The following is an 18317-nucleotide window of genomic DNA, read 5'->3' on the forward strand; positions in this document are numbered from 1 at the left end:
ACAATTCTCAGAATTTAAAGAATATAATCCTGCAAATACCCTAATCTGAATACTTTTAGATGCTTTTATAAATGTGAATTACATACTTGGAAAGTTCAATAAAATGAAGTTTTGTGCACAAAACAAAACTTTCTGTAACAATTTATAAATTTTCCGCTTGAATGTTTTGTTTCAAATTTTCAGATTCTGTGTCTTTCAAAAGGTCTTGCTGCCTGACAGATTCCAGCTGCTTTTCCCTCACTGTCTTTAAATCATGAAAAAACATCAGGACCTCCTCTCCTGCTTTGTTTATTGTAAAATAATATCTGAGAATTATAAAAATTTTAATTCTTCCCACAAAAACTCTTCTGTGGGTTCACAAATTGTTTCATGTCTAATAGATACCTTTTTCCCTAGGAAGTTTCCAAAAGGAAAATGTGCATGTTTTGATTACTATTAGGTTATGTAAATTGTATTCCAATACATTGACCATTCCAAACACAACTGTCTGAATATTTTCTACTAATAATCTGAAAGTCTCACCCAAATCTATTTCTTTTTACTATAAGATTACTGTCAGCTGCTTTCCTTCAAGAGGCTAATTTAAAAAATTATAGGAAAATATACCCAAATCATCAAATGTTCTAATGATTTAAAACTGAGCTTTGAATAGTAGTAAAACCACTTATGTAAGTGCAAAGTAAGGAGGCTAATACACTCAAAATTGTGATTTACAAATAGCTGTTTCAGGTTTATCAGCTCTTTGTGCTGTCAGTTAGCTGGACAAGAAAATAATGTCATCTTTTAAAGGACAGTCATCTATACAAATGTTTATGTTACTCTAGAAGTCTTTTAGAAGAAAATTAGCTCTTCGTCTTCTTTTCCTGTTGATCAGAAGTTCCTGCTTTAACTTAGGATTGCCTAAGAGGTATCATTGAGTCTGCTGCCTCTTTCAGGAATTTTTAGATCCCAGTAAGCCAAGATTCGTAGACACAAATTCACAAATGCTTTTTAAAAAGGCAGAACAGCTTTCAAACAAAGAACAAAAAATCAAGAGAGCATTTGGGGGGAGAGAGGGTCACAGAAATTTCATGTTATCTTTCCAAGCTAGTGGGCAAGGTCCCATGGCTTACAGAGGATAAAACGTTCCAAGGCCTTCTCTGTTCTTTGCTACTAACTGCTCGCTCAGAGACTTCAGAATGTGCCGTTTGTGGAATTTTAAGCAAAATTTTCAGCACAAATAAATATTCCAATTGCCCACCTAAAATGGAGGCGAAAAGCCCCTAATTCTGAAAACCTCTATTTTTTTCTATTGAGTCATGCGCTGTTCTATTTCTAAAAGCATTAAAAAAAGAGAGAATTAAAAAATGGGAGGTTGATGACCCAGAGACAAAATTTCCTTGATAAACTGATACTTTCTCATTTGAAGCAACCTTTAACTTAGTAGATATGCCATAGGCCCTAAGTATTCAATCACAGCTTTTCTTCTTTTCTTTTGGTTGCTGTATTGATTTGGAATACAGCGCTTATAGACTTAGAGTGTCTGGCCATCACCCCCGTGTACATGATGGGCTTTGCTGAATGGTAAGCAAATGTGTATCTAACTGAATTGCTTTGCTAAATGGTAAGCAAATGTGTATCTAACTGAATTGCCTTAATATCAGCCTCTTTCAGGTGCTGTTTGCTTATTGGCCTTAACAAAATCATGCCGGTAGAGCCCTGTTTCAATGATTAGTATCAGCACATCCAGTTCTCTGTAATAAAGATGTTTCTAGATCACCACAGAAAATTCAGGATAATAGCAGTTTTACTGATCTGGATTCAATAAATTTTGTTAGCAAGAAAATTCTATTGAACAGATGGTTTTTACTAGCCCCTGTTAATGTGTGGATGGTCACAGCAAAGGTAGTGTGCTTGGGTATTCGTGTGAGTCAGCACGGTACATTCTTCACTTCACCAATTTGGCAGAGTGTTATTTACAATGATTTTTTTTTTCCCTTTCTGTTTTGATGGTGTACTTTCAGACATAAAAAGATTAAAAAAAAATGAGAAATGGAGTGATTCTCACAACTAGGCGAGGAAGATTGGCTGCTAGAGATTTCCATCAAAGGCAGAGGGAAAAACCCAAAATCAAATTCTTGTAACTTACACTCCCTTAGCACAGGGTGGTAATAAGTCTTTCATTAAACCGATCTAGAATGTAGTGACACAATTTAGATGTCCAATTCATTTGATTGAGGTGTTCCCTGAATTGACCTTTTTTAAAGAGGAGAATATTGCTTTTCAACAATCACTGAAGATTTGTTTTTTAGTTTTTTTCAATAAGAAATGTCAGTGTCCTGTTCTCAAACCACTGCAGTGTTTGGGGTGAAGACAGGATGTACAAATCACCGAAAATGTGTGTTAGTTGACTGGTGTTTAACAATGATTATCGACTGAGAATTCTTGTTTTTAAACTGTGTTGACTCTTCGCAACCAAATATTTATCTATCTAACTACCACAGTCAATACTTTTTAGGCTACTCAATTGTTTTCAAACAAAAATGCCAACTTTACTGATTTCCTCATTGTCCATGAACTTTTTTTTTTTTTAAATACATATAATATCAGGAAAGGAAACCGGACAACTACATGCTGTGCTAAGGAAAATAATTTGAATGAGAAAATATTATCTTTAGATAAGACTATTTCCTAGACTTTTAATGATATCTTACCAATACGTTTAGCATATGCTAGAATATAAACATGTATGACATATATTTCTTCCTATCATGAACAATACTTCTTATCAAAGCCTCAACCACTTCCCCCCCCATATGAAACCAACATGTCATTGTAAAGTTCAATAAAACAAAGAAGTAAGCATTTCCATTAACTGGAAAGAGGGAGTTGTGTAAGAATGAACTTCCAGGGGATAAAGAGCAAAACGAGAGCCTCTAAGAAAAAATACAATAGTCTGCAAGTTTCATGAAATTGTGTACTTTTAATTCTGGTTGGTTCTTTATCGTTCTCTTTCTACTAAACTCTATCAGCACTTTTGACTTCTCCCTTTTATAAAAATAACCCTTTTCCTTGGTATTTAAAGGAATTGTCTACCAGAATTTGTAGACTTATCCACATAACTGTAATTGGTGTACATTCACTCAAATGTGCATTGATAGGATAATAACATCCTGGGAAAACAGCCTTGTATTAAATTATAGATTCAGGACCCTCATACTATGAAAAAGTTGCTTTGCTTTTTGTGTGCAACCATTAATTTAAAAGGATCTTTGATTTTCTGAATTCTAGAATATTTTAGAATCAAGCCCACGATCGAGTGTTACAGAAGAACCTTTCCCAGCATTCTGTGTGTTTCCCCCATTTACATCCGGGAATATCCAAAAACCTTGAAGTGGACCACATTTGGTTTGATGGCTGAACATTAGACATTAAAAAAAAATTAAAAAATTAATTTATTTATGCATACAGAACTGGGGTACAGGCCAGAGGTGTAGGGGCGGTGAGAAGATTGAGAGGCAGTTAGAGACAGAGTGGGGAGCAGAACAGGCAGACTGACAAGTACACTGCTGAGGGGAGCAGCGGGCGGGTCAGGAGAAGTCTGATTTGCGCCATGTGGTCACCTCCCAGGTGGGAATCAAACTCACACTGAAGCTGCTGTGGCCAGCTTGCAGTGTTGCATCCCTCTCCATTGCACCACCAGGGAGGGTCCTGAGATAACATTTTATTAATGTTCAAGAAAATGTATTATATCAGCATATAATACATACTTGTATATCACATGTGTGTATGTGTATTGACTTGTATATCACATACAAGTCAAAACCTTTCTGTTAAATACAATCAAGGTTGTACAGTACTGCCAGTCATTATTAATAGAGTAAAAAACAACTATTAATAACACTACATTATGAGAATGGAAAATCAAAAATACCTAATGTTCAGCCACCAAACCAAATATGGTCCACTTCAAGGTTTTCAGATATTCCCTGATGTAAATGGGGAGAAACACAAACCAGGAATTTTGAATTACTTCTCTGATCCTAAAACTCTAGGCCAGTCAAGCATACTGGCCATGGGCTTGCAGCAGAAAACCGGAACCCTCAGTCATAGATCACCTCCACCTCCCACGATGTGAGTTTTATGTGGGAGATAAACTGACCTTTTGGATAAGGTGTCTGACCTTCCTTCCCCTGACAGCTATTTCTCTCTCCAAACAGCGGCTGTTACAAACAAACTGCTAGGCAGCACTTTGACAAATGAAGCTCAACCAGGCTTCTCTGTTCTCTGAGGCCAACAGGCGGGCACCCCACAGGCTCACGAGGGGGCTGTGAGTTACTGCCAGGCCAGGCCTGCTCCTCCTCCGCCCCGTGGTCCCTGTGACCACAAATTCCCATGATCTGCAGGGGCAAGCTGATGCTGTCCACGGTTCACATTCCATCTTGTCAGGGCACTCTCAAAAATAAATAATATTTATAGCAGAATCAGAACTGGTGAAAGAAAAGTGGGAAAGAAGTCTCTTTGGACGATGTAGACCAGACAGTGGAATCCACTGGATCTGTGGCTGTTAAACCACTCTCCCTGGGCTTCAGAAATCTTTGTAAGTAGACACCGCACAGCCCTTATCAAAACCCGACAAGTCCAATACCACATGAAGAACATAAAATAGTTGCCCAAAACCATGCAGCCAAGTACAGTCTCTACAGCCTGAGAATGTTTTTTCTTCAACATTCAGTAAAGAGTTACCAGTGACCTGTGTTCAAGGCCTCCTGCTAAAGGTTCTGTTAAAAAAGCCTTAGTCAAAAATTTTTGATGATCACTTCTGCTTTATATCAACAATTTGGGAAACCCAAATCAAAGAAAGGCCTGGGTCCCTCATGCGAATATTCAAACGGAGCTGAAGGGGCTATATCTTAGAATCAGTAGTCAGCAAACTAACAACTACTGGCTGGACCTGGCCTCCTGTATCTTTCTGTGGCCTGTGATCTAAAAATTTCACATTTTAAAATGGTTGGGAAAAAACCTCAAGAGAAGAATGCTTTGTGATACATGAAATTTTATATGAGATTCATGTTTCGGAGCTGACCAAGCTTTACTGGGACATGGCCACTCTGATTCATTTTCCTATTGCCGTGGTGCTGGGAGGGGAGGCTGAATGACTGCAGGAGACACTGTGCAGCCTGCAAAATCTGAGATAGTTAGTTTCTGGCCCTGCAGTGCAAAAGTGTGCCTATTGTTGTTTTAGATTGTAAAATAACTGTTTGCTTTTGCTGAGATAGCTGAGGGATCAGAGACCCCAGGCTTTGGTAGGAAGCCTTAGAAATGCAAGAGGACTGCAAAAGAGGAAGCAGTGAAGACCTGAAAAATCAGTCAATGCGTGAACTTAACAGCACTAGACAGGTCTGGGTAGGCCACCACATGGGCCTGTTCACATGGCGTTTCCAGACCAACTCCTTTAGCGCATGAGAAATCATCCATGTTCCTTGATGGTGTGGAGGCACAGTAGATGTTTCTTTTCAATGCCAATTTTGCTAATTTCTAACACTGTCTTCCTATCCACGTGATCTGGTCTTTTTGCCTCTTGCCCTTGATTCTCAAGAAGGAACTAATCAGGGTCTTTCTCAGGGGAATGGTGTCAAACAGAGTCCCAGGAATCAGGTGTGACTTGGGCAGCCAGTCCTTGGGGTGGACAGCTACCACCACCAGCCTATGAAGTCTCTGCAAAACTGAGAGGAAACTCCGCAGTGCCGGCCAGCAGGCTGCGCTGAGTGAGATGAATGACAAGAGCATCAATTAAAGCAGGTGCTGGACTCCTGCTGGTTACACCTGTCCACATTCTCTCCAACCCAAGAGTCAGAAAAGGGAAGGAAAGTACCAGTGGGAAACTGGTGTTGCAACACTTTCATGAGAGAATCACCTGCTGGGATGGCATTTTGTCCCTTGATGGTGGGGACTAAAATGGAAAGAAAAAAGACATCCACCTCTGTGTCAGAACTGCCTGGTTACCTGCTATAACCAGATGCCCACTGTAATGCCCATTCACCTGGGCAGCCTGTCACACCTCCATACAGTGGCTACCCATACGGGCACATCCATACCACTGGGGTCCCAGCTCAGCTTTTTAGACATCTCTAGGTTTTTCACTTAGCATAGACTATCCTTGCTATTCTTTTGTTTTCCCTCCCTGAAGTATCTGTTTCACTTGACAAGCTGAGAACAAGAACTCATTATTAACATGTAACATCGTTCTCCCACAAAAGACAGACAGAATTATTTCTTTTCATAGAGTTTCAACCAAATACATTTTAAGCAAAAAGACTTTCATTTACTCACCTAGAAAAATCCCCTTTTGCCTCCTGTAGAAGAAAGAAGTCCAACATCAGTGAAACAGTCCAACCCCATGTGACAAACATTTAAATACTCCCTATAGTTATAGCAAACCCTCTGTGGGCTAAATTCAGTTTCCCATCTACTACTAGAATATAAATTAAAAGGATGTATGCATTTGCCACTTGAATATAAGACACTAAACCACAGAAAGTTACACATAAAGAAAATGATTCATAACAACCAAATGTAAGTTTCTATCACTTGGCCTAAGCAATTTTTTTTTCTAGTTTCAAAATTCTGGATCTGAATGTGTATATTTGAGTAGAATTGTCAATCTCTTAAATTTCTTTTTTTCTTTTATCCTAATTATATACTAAAGACTCTGGAGGCAGGAACCAGAGAACTTTCAGTAAATTGGTATAACTTCTTGCACACAGTAGCTAAGCAGTCATCTTTGTGGGCAGAATAAATGAATGATATAATTTCAGTATTGCTAATATTTGGTAGTACTTCTTTTCCCATAAGCGAAAGATCTTTTCTTTGTCTTTCCGGTGAAATGACTCTTTGGCAATGACTTCTTGCTATTTACTTGGCTTTCCCTAGATACAGAAAGTGCCAAAACCAAAGAAAATGGGGTCAGCATTTTTCCCCAGGATCAGGTTACACACATGTGTCCTCTGTAGAAATACACTGTCTTAAAATTTTGGAACACCAGAAGTCCCCATTTACTGCTCTGATGCAGTTTCCTTTCAAATGCTTTTCCTATGCGGCTAAAAATAATTCAGAAGATAGAGGCCTAGCGGATGGGGTAACTCATCACAGGCGGCAAGACTCAGCCCTCTTCTGAATATGGCTCTGGGCCATGGCAGGGGAGACAACTCACCTGTAAAATATAGGAGGCCAATTCAAACACCACTTCACTGTCAACGTCGATCAGCTCCTGAAAGGAAAACCAAGAAGGGAGCTCAGCCTGCTACTTCAACAATGGCTTCTTTATGGGCTCTTCCCAAAAGATGGCCCTGGTTCCTTCTCTGAGGAGGTCCCCAGAATCTCAAATAGAACATTCTGGTTCCGAGGCAACCTTTGAATCACTTAGTCCAAAATGTCCCCTTAGCAGCTGAGCGAGAAACGACCAGGCAGTCCTGGGTCTGCACAGTGACTGCAAAGGCCTCATCGTTCAACCTTGATGAGAAGTGAAGGAAGGGGCCAGTCCCCAGCCCTTACAAATCTGTCAACCCAACGAATCACTGGAGCTTTAGTGGAGGAAATGTCCAATGGGATTGCTTATTCTTTAAATGAAATAAAATGAAAAACAGAGTTTCTCAGTGACACTAGTGACATTTCTTCCCTGGGCTCCACATGGCTGTGGGCTCCCAGGGAGTCGGAGCAGACCCAGTGCACATTTTCTGCTGCAGAAAACCCCAGGCCAGCACTGCTATCATACTGCCACAGTTTAGAAAAATGCTCTGGTCCACTCGTTTTCCCAAATATTTAATTGTGATCTGTAAGAACATGGCTATGTTCTTAAAGGAATGGAAATTTCTCTTTGGCATTTGAAAAAAATCCAGTGTCTATATTTTTCAAAATGTATACAGTCCATCTCTCTTTTTTCTTACCAGTTTTATTGAGGTAGGATTGGAAAAACAAAAAACAAAAAACACCCTGTATGCTCAATATACAGAATCGAATGAGTTTGGATCTATGTATATACATGTGATACCATCACCACATTCAAGCTAACAAACATACTCACCTCCAAATGCTTCCCAGTGTCCATGTGTGCGTGTGTGTATATATGTGCTTGCATTTTGTTTTTGTTGCCAAGAACACTTAAGAGACCTAGTGTCCTAGCAAGCTGTCAAGCGTATAGCATTGTATTTTACATGCAGTTCACAATTAATAAAAAAGGGAGTCCTGGAGCCCTATCAGCACACAAAAACAATAATCAAATTAACCAACGTGGTCCTTTTGTTGTCATGCTTAAGAATAAATATCCACCTTTCTTTTTTTTTTTTTTTTTTAAGATTTACTTCTTATTTATGCATACAGAACTGGGGTACAGGCCAAAGGTGCAGGGGCAGTGAGAGGATTCACCAGAGACAGAGTGGGGAACAGAACAGGCAGATCGATGAAGTACACTGCTGAGGGGAGCAGCGGGCGGGTCAGGAGAGGTCTGCTGCGCCATGTGGGTCACCTCCATGGTAGGTGGGGATCGAACTCATGTGGAAGCAGCTTTAGCTTCTTAGTGCTGTGCTTTAACCTGCTGCGCCACCAGGGAGGGCCCCCACCGTTCTTTTTTTTTTTCCCTAATAGTCCCAGATCCTGCAGTGGGTGAGTGGAGTACAGAAAGTCAGAGCAGGCGCAGACTAGCTAGCTCACCCCCTAATATTAAGAATAGGAATCCAAACCATTAAGGGACTCACCCCAGGTCACAAGGCTTTAATGACAGTGATGGGGCTGGGGACAACCCTCCCACAGCTTGCCCAGCATGTGACCTCCCTGTGGGCACACATTCCCTACCTCAGTAAGGACGGGCTTAATTCTCAGAGCCACATCTGTCATCGAAGTTAGCTGAGACTGAATTTTTCACTTGAGTTATAAACTGAATTCTGATTCATGGATTTTCTAATTATTTTTTTTGTGGTCCAGAATTGACCTCATTTGTTGAAAACAATGAATTTGAGCAAGTCTGTATCTTCTGAGAAAGGAAAATCATTTGGACTCTCTTTCAGGCTTAGGAATGTCAAAGGTGGATAATAATATTTGCTACACGCCTTGGAAGTGTGGACTGAAAGAACTAACAAGAACATATGGAAGAATTGGGGACAATAATTCTTCATACTTAACCAGCTCCAAGAGCTTTATGGCCATGGTAATTGATACCGACTGTCAGTGCTGGGATGTGCAGGAATGCTTGGAATTGCAGTTGTGGGATTACCAAGGTCCCATCAGAACGTAAATCATTTAACAGCGTACAAATGATTTAACAGAAACACTGTCCAGGCTTCCACAATGGATCATTTCTACTTTCACCATGTTCTCTGTTCATTTCCATTCCCACCAAGCGACTTCCTGAACATGCTGCTGTGACCTTGCCAGTGTGCTGGAGTGTGTGTACTCTGTCAAATATTCACACCAGGCTATGGCGAATGCTCAAGAACGGGTTAATATTTAACACCCATGGAGAGGTTTACCTAAGGGGCAACTCAAAGCCAACTATCAGTAAGAAACTCTTTCAGGCGCTTTTGGTTTACTGTTCAACTTAATTGCTAAATGAAAATATCTATACCCGGGCTTTAGAGGGAGGGAGGGAGAGAGGGCAGAAGTAGGGAAAGTGGAGGGAGGTTTTTCTTTTTTTCTTTGAGCCAGTCTGTTATACATTTTTCAGGAGAAACTGCTGGACACTAATCTGGTGGTGAATGTTAGTAACAGATGATTATTCTAAGTAAAACTACTGAAAACGAACAACTTAATGTCTAAGCTGATGTATCCAGGTTCTCTCTCGTGTTTGTTCTCAAAGTAAGTGGAGGCTAACACCTCTAACTGGGGTGAACTTGTACCTTTTCTGACCGTCACTATTTCTCAGGGAAGATATTAAAAATAGTGAGATTCAAATGTGGTGAGTACAAGAGAAATGAATGAAGTGGCCCAGACAGCGCATTTGTACGATCTAATGGAAAAGTGCTGTTACTACCTCTTGGACTTTCCATGTAAAGTTTACTGAGTTTAAGAATCACCTAGTTGTCTGTCCTGAGAGGCGTCAGTACGAAGATCTAAAGGGTGTGTAGGAACAATCTAGAAATCGGGGTAGGAGGAGCACATTCCTAGCTGTTAAGGCGATACTTCCCCACTTTGCGGTCTCTGCCCATTTCCCTGGGGTCTGCTATTTTGAATACTTTCCCTCGATACCTGGTGCACTCAGGAGATTTTTCTGTACCACTCTACTTCCAGGAGCTAGAGCTGCAGTCCTGTCTGCCCACATCACACCACTCCCACGGTGCTATGAATCCTGGAAGCTGAGGAGTTACTAGTTTTCTGGGACCTTCCTGTCAGAAACATGCTCTGCCACGTAGCATTAAGAAGCTGGATGTGCTTCTTTCTCATCTGACCACGTGTAAGAGGGAGATGCTGGTAGAAGGTAAGGTGGACACGTGATGCTTAGTAGTTACTGTAGTGACTTGGTACCACTTTCTTGGATCTTTTGAGAAAGGTGCAGGAAGACAAAGCAGGACTACGTGCAAGTGTGAGCATGTGTGTGAGCAAGTGTGAGCAGTGCATGGCTAGGGAGAACGGCACTAGCCATCCCAGATGGACCAACAGTGATTGGTCCTGAAGGAAGAGGCCTGTGGTCATTTATCAGCAGCACTAAGGCTCATAACATCCTCAGGAAGATTTCCACCCAGCGGGTTCCAAGTGTTCTAAGCAAACAGCCCCACGAGAACCTCAAATAGCAGGAGTTATGGACATTCTCCAAAGTCCTGCAAGCCAAGGGGCTCATCATAATCCTCTCACTCAGGAGGCTGAGAGGGTGGTCTTTACACTGAACTGAGGAACATAATGGAAAGTGTCCCTCATGGTCAGGAATTACAGAAATTGCAGCTGTCATGTAAGATGAATGAGATAATTACAGCAGGAGGTTATAATATAACGAGATTTCAGTGAGAACAACATTTGCAAAGTCTACTCAGAAGGCTTGAGGGTTGGCCCAGGGCTCCCCAAGGATCCTCACTAACTGTTACCACCTTTCTTTTTACCCATAAAAATGTTTCAAGATTACAGTTCCTTGCCATCCTCCCTAAGATCTTTTCTATTTTGGGGGCCCTCTCTGGTGGCACAGTGGGTTAAAGCACAGCACTGAGAAGCTAAAGCCACTTCAGCATGAGTTCAATCCCTGCCTGACCCGGAGGTGACCCACATGGTGTGGCAGACCTCTCCTGACCCACCCGCTGCTCCCCTCAGCAGTGTACTTCATCAATCGGCCTGTTCTGCTCCCCACTCTGTCTCTGGTGAATCCTCTCACCGCCCCTGCACCTCTGGCCTATACCCCAGTTCTGTGTACACAAATAAATAAATCTGAAAAAAAAAATAAAAATAAAAAAGGTCTTTTCTATTCTCACCCGACATTTTCAGCTTCTAGTTCCAACCACCCCAACATCCTCAGGACACTGAATCAATCATTTGACCAACATGAGCTACCTCCTCAGTAGACTGGGGAAGGGAGGCACCCAATTTCTTTTCCAAATGATTTTACTGAGTTTCGTGAGACCTAAATGTAGATGTGATGAGAAGTGATAAAACACTACAAATACCAAGTCTATCTGATTCTTTTCGATTTTTGGTGTTCAGCCTCTATTTAGTTTTGCCTCTGTTCTTCAGGATTTTAAACATTTATAGGCATGAAAGACATAGACTTTCAGAGGTGGGAGCACTGTGTGTGTGTATAAACACCTGCGTGCGTCCTGATCACCGTGGACGCCATCACAGAGGGGCTGGATGCCCATACCTGGCCTCCCTGGGCCTCTGCAGCTGCTCTGCCTCATTGCCCAACTCATAATGACTACCTGAAGGCAAACAGGGGCTGCAGTGCAGGCTAAGAGTGAGGTGATCTTGCACAACTCCTCTTTCTTAGCTCCTTGCCAGTTTTTCATCAGTCAAGTCGCTTCATGTTTGTCTAATGATCCCTGGGGTTCAGGCTGTGCATGGTGGGCTGCTATGCTCCTAAGGGATTTCTCTCAGTCTCTGCTGGCCCACCATCTCACCATCCTGAAGAATCTCCTTTACTGACGCTGGCCACAGCCAAGGAGATGACGCCATGCAAGTCTATTTCGAGAGGGTTGAGGATGAAAGCCCCTCTCTGTCCTTCTTTCCTGCCAGTGTCTACCACTTGGCACTCACACTACACCTACAATAATCAAATGAGGAGATAGCACAGCCTTCTGTTAAGTTGAAGGCTACTATTTTGTTGGTTGCTCTGTCCTGTGGGATACGATTCTGGGCTTTGTTTCTCTCATCTTCAGACATGATGATATCACCCACTTATTAGCAAAGTTCCTTGAAGATCTTGGATAAAGGGATCAAGACCACTTATTCTTCTCAACAAGAGTGATAGACCTAAGAGGCAAAGATGACCTAAGGAGGATTATTTAATCTGTCACATAGGTGAAGTTCCCAGACCAATGTGGCTATCTCACAAAAGGCTGGACAAGACCCCTCAGCTTAAGGAAAACAGGAAATTCTAGGCTTTTCTTTTTTAGACATGATCTTCTCTCAGGAGGTATGGGTAGACACCAGAGTGGGTAATTTCGCAGGACACAGGTGAGTCTGTGCTTCTCGGGTTGGAAAACAGTCCATTAGCTATGTGCCTCGTTCAGTGGCAGGTCACACAAGGCGATCATCATAGAGTGCTCTGAAGGTTCAAGCTACTTTTCCTCCAACCCAAGAGCACATGGTAGTTAATCTTTACAAGATGGCCCTGGATCCTGTTTCTGCTTATCACTGCTGGACAAGGTTAGTGTCATGATCAGGCATGATTTAAATGTGACTAATATATTTTAGAGAGCATATTTTAAGAAGCCCTTCAGGTCTGGGCAGAGTGAGCCAGAACATTCGTATCAACACACCAAAAGTTATCCAACTATCCAAGACATTTTCACAGTCCCCTGTTCACCCAGTGCAACTTGTTTGTGTACCATAGGCTCCTTGAGTTGAACTGAAAGAAAACAGAGTCTTTCAGCACGGAACACACACTGATGTGTGTGAGACTACTGAGGGCTGGGTTTCAAGTCTCTTTACTTCTCTTGGAGCTTAAAGATTTATAGTCTGTGGTAATTGTCCCTTTGGAAACGGACCTAGCTATATAGTGCTTGTTTGCAAAGCTTTCAAAAAGTACTGTGGCGACCAACTTTTACCAGCCATTTCATCTTGTTGGGGAGAATACTGAGAGGCAGACTTCAAATCTGTGGTCTTAGAATGAAGAGCTGAGATCAGACTCCAATCACCTTCATCCAGGGTGAAGGAGCCCACAGTCTCTCATGGACCTGACCCACGGGCTTCTCCAGGTTGGTGTTCCAAGAAGCCACACCCAGAAAGGGAGGAGACTGGAAGGTTTATCTTGAGGCCTCAGCTCTCTTATATCACTTCCCAAGGAAAACACAATACCCCAGGGGTAGAATGCCCAAGAGAGTTCCTATGGAAGTAGACACATTTCTAAATGAGTTCTGTCCATTCCCTGGTCATTATTTTCTTTCCATCAACAACCTGTCACCTTCCTGAATCAAAACACATCAGAAAAGCTGTTACAGGAGCACAAAGAGGCGGAAGATGTCATCAAAAAAATGATACCAAAAAATCTCCCAGGACTGGGGATAGGAATCTCCAGACTGAGAGTGGCATGGAGTGCAGCATGTGGAGGACAAAGGTCCCAGCAGGGCAAAACAACCAGCAACTTCAACGAGGGGGAATAAAAAGGAGATCCTAAGAGATCCCTTTGGGTGGGGTGGGGTCCCACAGGCAATGTCTAGGACACGGGACTGTTCCAGAGCAACCCCTGAAGACTGAATACTTTGATTTTCCTAGAAAGAGCTTCATTCTCGATTTCCAATACCCAGCCAAACCATTAAACAGACATGAAAGTAGGATGTACTTTTTCAGATCTATAAGAACCCCGAACACTTTACTTCCCATATATGTTTTCTCTGGATTTGCTGCAGGATTTCCCCCAGAAAAACAATGGAGAAAAACAGAACACGGGAAAGCCAGGGATCCAGGGAACGAGACAACTCACTCCAGAGCTGGGGTCTTGGGAACTGGGGTGGAGAGGCAATCTCTGGCCAGGGCTGTGAGGAGGCCCCGAAGCAAGAGGATGGAGGCTGCAAAAGGAAGTTCTCAGGAAAAACAGATTGCAAGAACAAAAAACCAAAGCAAAGGGAGGAACTGATGAATTGCCTGATGCATTTGGAAATTCCTATCAGTGGGAACTGGGGAATGTGTGTGTAGAAACTTTTGGGGAAAAAAACAACAACAAACCACCATAGAAACCAAACAAGTAACAGCAAGACAATTATTACCTTTAGGTAAAAGAAGCAAACTGGTTGTCTAAAAAACAGAATCATAACTGCTACTCGAGTGAGTCATAACAGTGCAGGGCTGAAGGCGGTGGCTTTAATTCAGAACTGCACTATCACCTTTTTGAGAAAAGGGGAAAGGGACTGTGGGTGGTTATGTAGGATAAACTAGTTCATACCTGTCTGAACAGGAATTTAAAAAAATCTAAAATGGGTAAATCAAGAAATAACACCCTGAGCCAATTATCGAGAAAGAGGCAGACACCAGAGGCAGCAGCTGAAAAGTGCCAGGACAGTGGGGAGTGGACTCCTTTACATAATGATCCTCCTGGAACCATTTGGTGTTTAAACTACATCAGAGATGACTTTGATAAAATAACTACTAATGCCTCAAAAAGTGAAAGATGTAAGGACTGGGAGGAAGCAGGAATAAACAGCTCGGTTTACCTGAACAACGTATTTTCTAACACACTCAGGAATCGTTCTCCAAGAAACAGGCCATGAGCGGGTGGTAAACCTGTACGTGGTCAACCAGCGCCTCTGGGATCAGCATTATTTTCAGGGGATCTGTCTGGCCTGGCCCTTGGGCTCTTTAAGGTCTCCAAGGTGCCAGAGTGCAGAGAGGGTGTCATGAAAAACTCCCCCAAAGAAAGAGGAACTCTCCTGCGCTGCTGGTGGGAAAGCAAACTAGTACAACCACTATGGAAAACTGGAGGCTCCTCAAACTGCCAAACATGGTTCTCCCATGCGACCCAGCAATCCCACTCCTAGGTATCTACCCAAAAGACACAAAAACACTGATTCAAAAGATACCTGCATCCCCATGTTTATTGCTGCCTTATTTACATTTGGAAAGACATGGAAACAGCCCAGATGCCCAAAAGTGGATGACTGGATCAAAAAGATGTGGGACATATACACAATGGAATATTACTCAGCAACCAAAAAATAAATACATAAACACATTCCTTTTGCAGCAACATAGATAGAGCTGAAAAGATCATGCTTAGTGAAATAAGCCAGAAAGAAAAGGAAAAATACAGGATGGTTTTACTCATAGCAGGAGTATAAAGGATCAGGCGAGAAAATAATAATAATAATGAACAGCCATATACCAGAGACATTTTGTGGGGGTAGAATAGGGCAATGGATCAAAAACAGTGGGGGGAGGGAAGTGCACTGGACTATGGTGATGGCACATGGGTGATTTGGTGATGGGAAGCCCACGGGGATTACAACTGAGATGAAAAAAATGCACAAAATGATGTAAAAATAAACTATTATATTATTTAAAAAAACAAACAAGCAAAAAACAAAACAAAACAAAACTCCCTCAAGATAAACAGCTCTGAATCAGAGGGCCGGACTACCACAACTGAAGTTGGTGTGTCCGCCCAGGGCTAAGTACTGTTAGCATTCTCTCCCTTAGTCTTCCTGAGAAGGTTGTGGGTAGGGCTTTAATCCTTCAGCCAGAGTGAAGAAGAATGAAGCTTGGAGGTGTCACAGAACATGTCCACACTTACTTATTTTCTGAGTCCCACCCACGTCTGTGACACTGAGTCTACTTGGCTGGTCACAATCCCTCTCCTCCAGGGCCTCCCACTATCTTGATGCCAACAGGTAACATTTCCAGTTCTTTGGCTTTGACCAAATCCCTTAAGCTCCCTGATGTATTTTCGTTCCCTCTGGAAAGCTGACATTTCCCACTCTACCTCACTCAAGTGGCTCAAAGAAGATGTGCGAACAGTTTCAAGTAAACCCTCTCAATTTACACACAAGCAAGTATTATTTTTGATGATGGGAGGGGGACAGGTGATGTTGTGCTGCAATTTGGTCTCCCCTCTAGGCTTTCAAACAGTCACCCCTAAATCATTATACAGGTCATAGGGATCTAGAACAACACAATGTGGTACCCCAGGTAAGCAAGTGAGCTGTTGCTGTTGGCACCTGGGCCCTGAGTGTGGCTCTTTTGAGCCACCACCTCCACCGGGGAATTAATGATAATGAATGCTGAGGGCTTATTCTCCTCTTCTATTTCCCATAATTCCAGAGTCTTCTGTGAGCACCAGAAGTTCCAGCTCAGTCCTTGTTACCAGACAGAACTGAACAACTCTGAGCTAGAAATGATTTCTCTCCCTTTATCTTTTTCTGTCCAAGCATGACTCAGGGCAACTTTTTTCTTGCCCAAGTAGTGTGATTTCTTCCCTTCCTTGACTTTCTGGGCATTTGCTGCCCAAGTCTGCCACCCTGTGGAAAGTGTGTGCCTTTCACCCCTGAGCTTTTTCAAAATGCTTTCACATTCACTCAGCAAAACCATAGACACCCTTATGCTCTGTGAGGTATGTGCGGTAGGAACTATTATTCGCACATCATCAAGAGAAAACAAGGGCTTAGAGAGAGGAAGGAATTTCTGTACACCTGGAACTGCATTTGGTAACTTTCCTCCATTCAGAAAAACTCCCAAATACTTTATAGTCTGAATGATCAGGGGTTTGAGCCCCCCGTAAGTGCTGGCTCAGCGATTGTCACCAGTAAGGGTCTTTCCCAACCCGAATTTGATCACGACCTGGTCCTCTATTATGCACAACATTAATGGGTGGGGGGAGCTATTCTGTGCAATGAGTGTGCTAGAAGTACAAAAGGAAAAGTGAAAGCTGAGAGATCATTTCGACTCCAAGTGTAGGTTTTAATGTTTACAGGATTATTGCAATTCCTCTGCCTTCGGCTGAGTTAAATGTGAAAATATACGCAGCCAAATTGCCTCAGACGTCTTCAAATAGAGCCACTGACCACTGTATGAGAGGTTTGTAAAGTTCTCTGCGCTGCAGGGGCATTTCCACTCTAGGGAGGGTGTGCGCTCGCTGCAGCCCCTTGGCGAGCTCTGTGATCTGCAGTCAGGTTGCCATAGCATGTGACCTTGAAGCGACACCCTCGCGGGCCTCTCCTTCCTCACAGGGAAGACAGAGTACGCTTCACAGAGGTGCTGTGAGGATTCAGGCACACAGCTTACAAGAAGTAGGGGCCGAGCCTGCAAAGGCGAGCCTCCCAGGACAGGGAGTAAGCTGGAAAGGGGTGCAGACTGTCTGGGTCCCCCAGTGAAAAGGAACACTACAGCACATCCGAGACCTGCATGCAAGGCAGAGGTGTCGCACTCAGTTTAGAAAAGACATTTCTCCAAAAGTATTGAACAAATGGCCCCACAGTATGTGAAAAGATGCTCAATATCATGAATCATAAAGCATATGCAAATCAAAACTACAATGCGATATCACTACACACCCAGTAAAGTAACTACAATTAAAAACAGAAAGGAAGTAACAAGTATGGAAGGATGTGGAGAAACTGGAACTTTTCTGCACTACTGGTAGAAATGTGAATGGTGTAGCCACTGTGTAAAAGTGTGGCAGTTACTCAACAAATAAAAGATAGAAAAAAAATAGAATTACTGCATGATTTAGGAAAATTGCACTTCCACAAAGAATTGAAAGCAGGGATTTGAATTGATATTTGAACACCCCTGTTCACTGCAATAGTTATAATAGTGAAAAGATGGAAACACTCCAAGTGCTCACTGATGAATGGATGGATAAGCAAAATATGGCAAATACATACAATGGAAAATTATTCAGCCTTGAAAAGAAGTTGTGACTTATACTGCAATATGGGCAAACTTTGAAATGTTGTTGTCAGGGACTAGGGGAGGAGGGGATGGGGTGTAACTGTTTGGTGGGTACAGAAGTTCAGGTTTGCAAGATGAAAAGGTTCTGGAAATGGCTGTAGATGATATGAATGCACTTAATGTCGCTGAGCTTGTACACTCAGCAGTGGGCATGATGGTAGATTTTATGTGCAACACAATAAAAAATAAGGCTGCATGAATCCCCCGGCCAGGGAAGTGACCCACGTGGTGCAACAGACTTCCCCTGTCTGGCCCACTGCTCCTTC

General features: G+C 42.4%; 1 protein-coding gene across 2 annotated transcripts in view; it reads right to left on the reverse strand.

The window, feature by feature from the left end:
• The window catches only part of FRMD4A (FERM domain containing 4A), a 402633-nt gene that overhangs the window by 89758 nt on the left and 294558 nt on the right, over positions 1 to 18317 (reverse strand). For both annotated transcript variants that reach the window (XM_012731291.1, XM_012731292.1), the window contains exons 6-7: positions 7193 to 7249; positions 6313 to 6335 (exon numbers count right to left, since the gene is read on the reverse strand). In XM_012731291.1, the coding sequence (XP_012586745.1) occupies positions 6313 to 6335; positions 7193 to 7249 (80 nt within the window). The remainder of the gene's footprint in view (positions 1 to 6312; positions 6336 to 7192; positions 7250 to 18317) is intronic.

Source organism: Condylura cristata, unplaced genomic scaffold, assembly GCF_000260355.1.
Source record: "Condylura cristata isolate star-nosed mole 26May11 unplaced genomic scaffold, ConCri1.0 scaffold00030, whole genome shotgun sequence".
In the NCBI taxonomy this organism is placed as follows: Eukaryota; Metazoa; Chordata; class Mammalia; order Eulipotyphla; family Talpidae; genus Condylura; species Condylura cristata.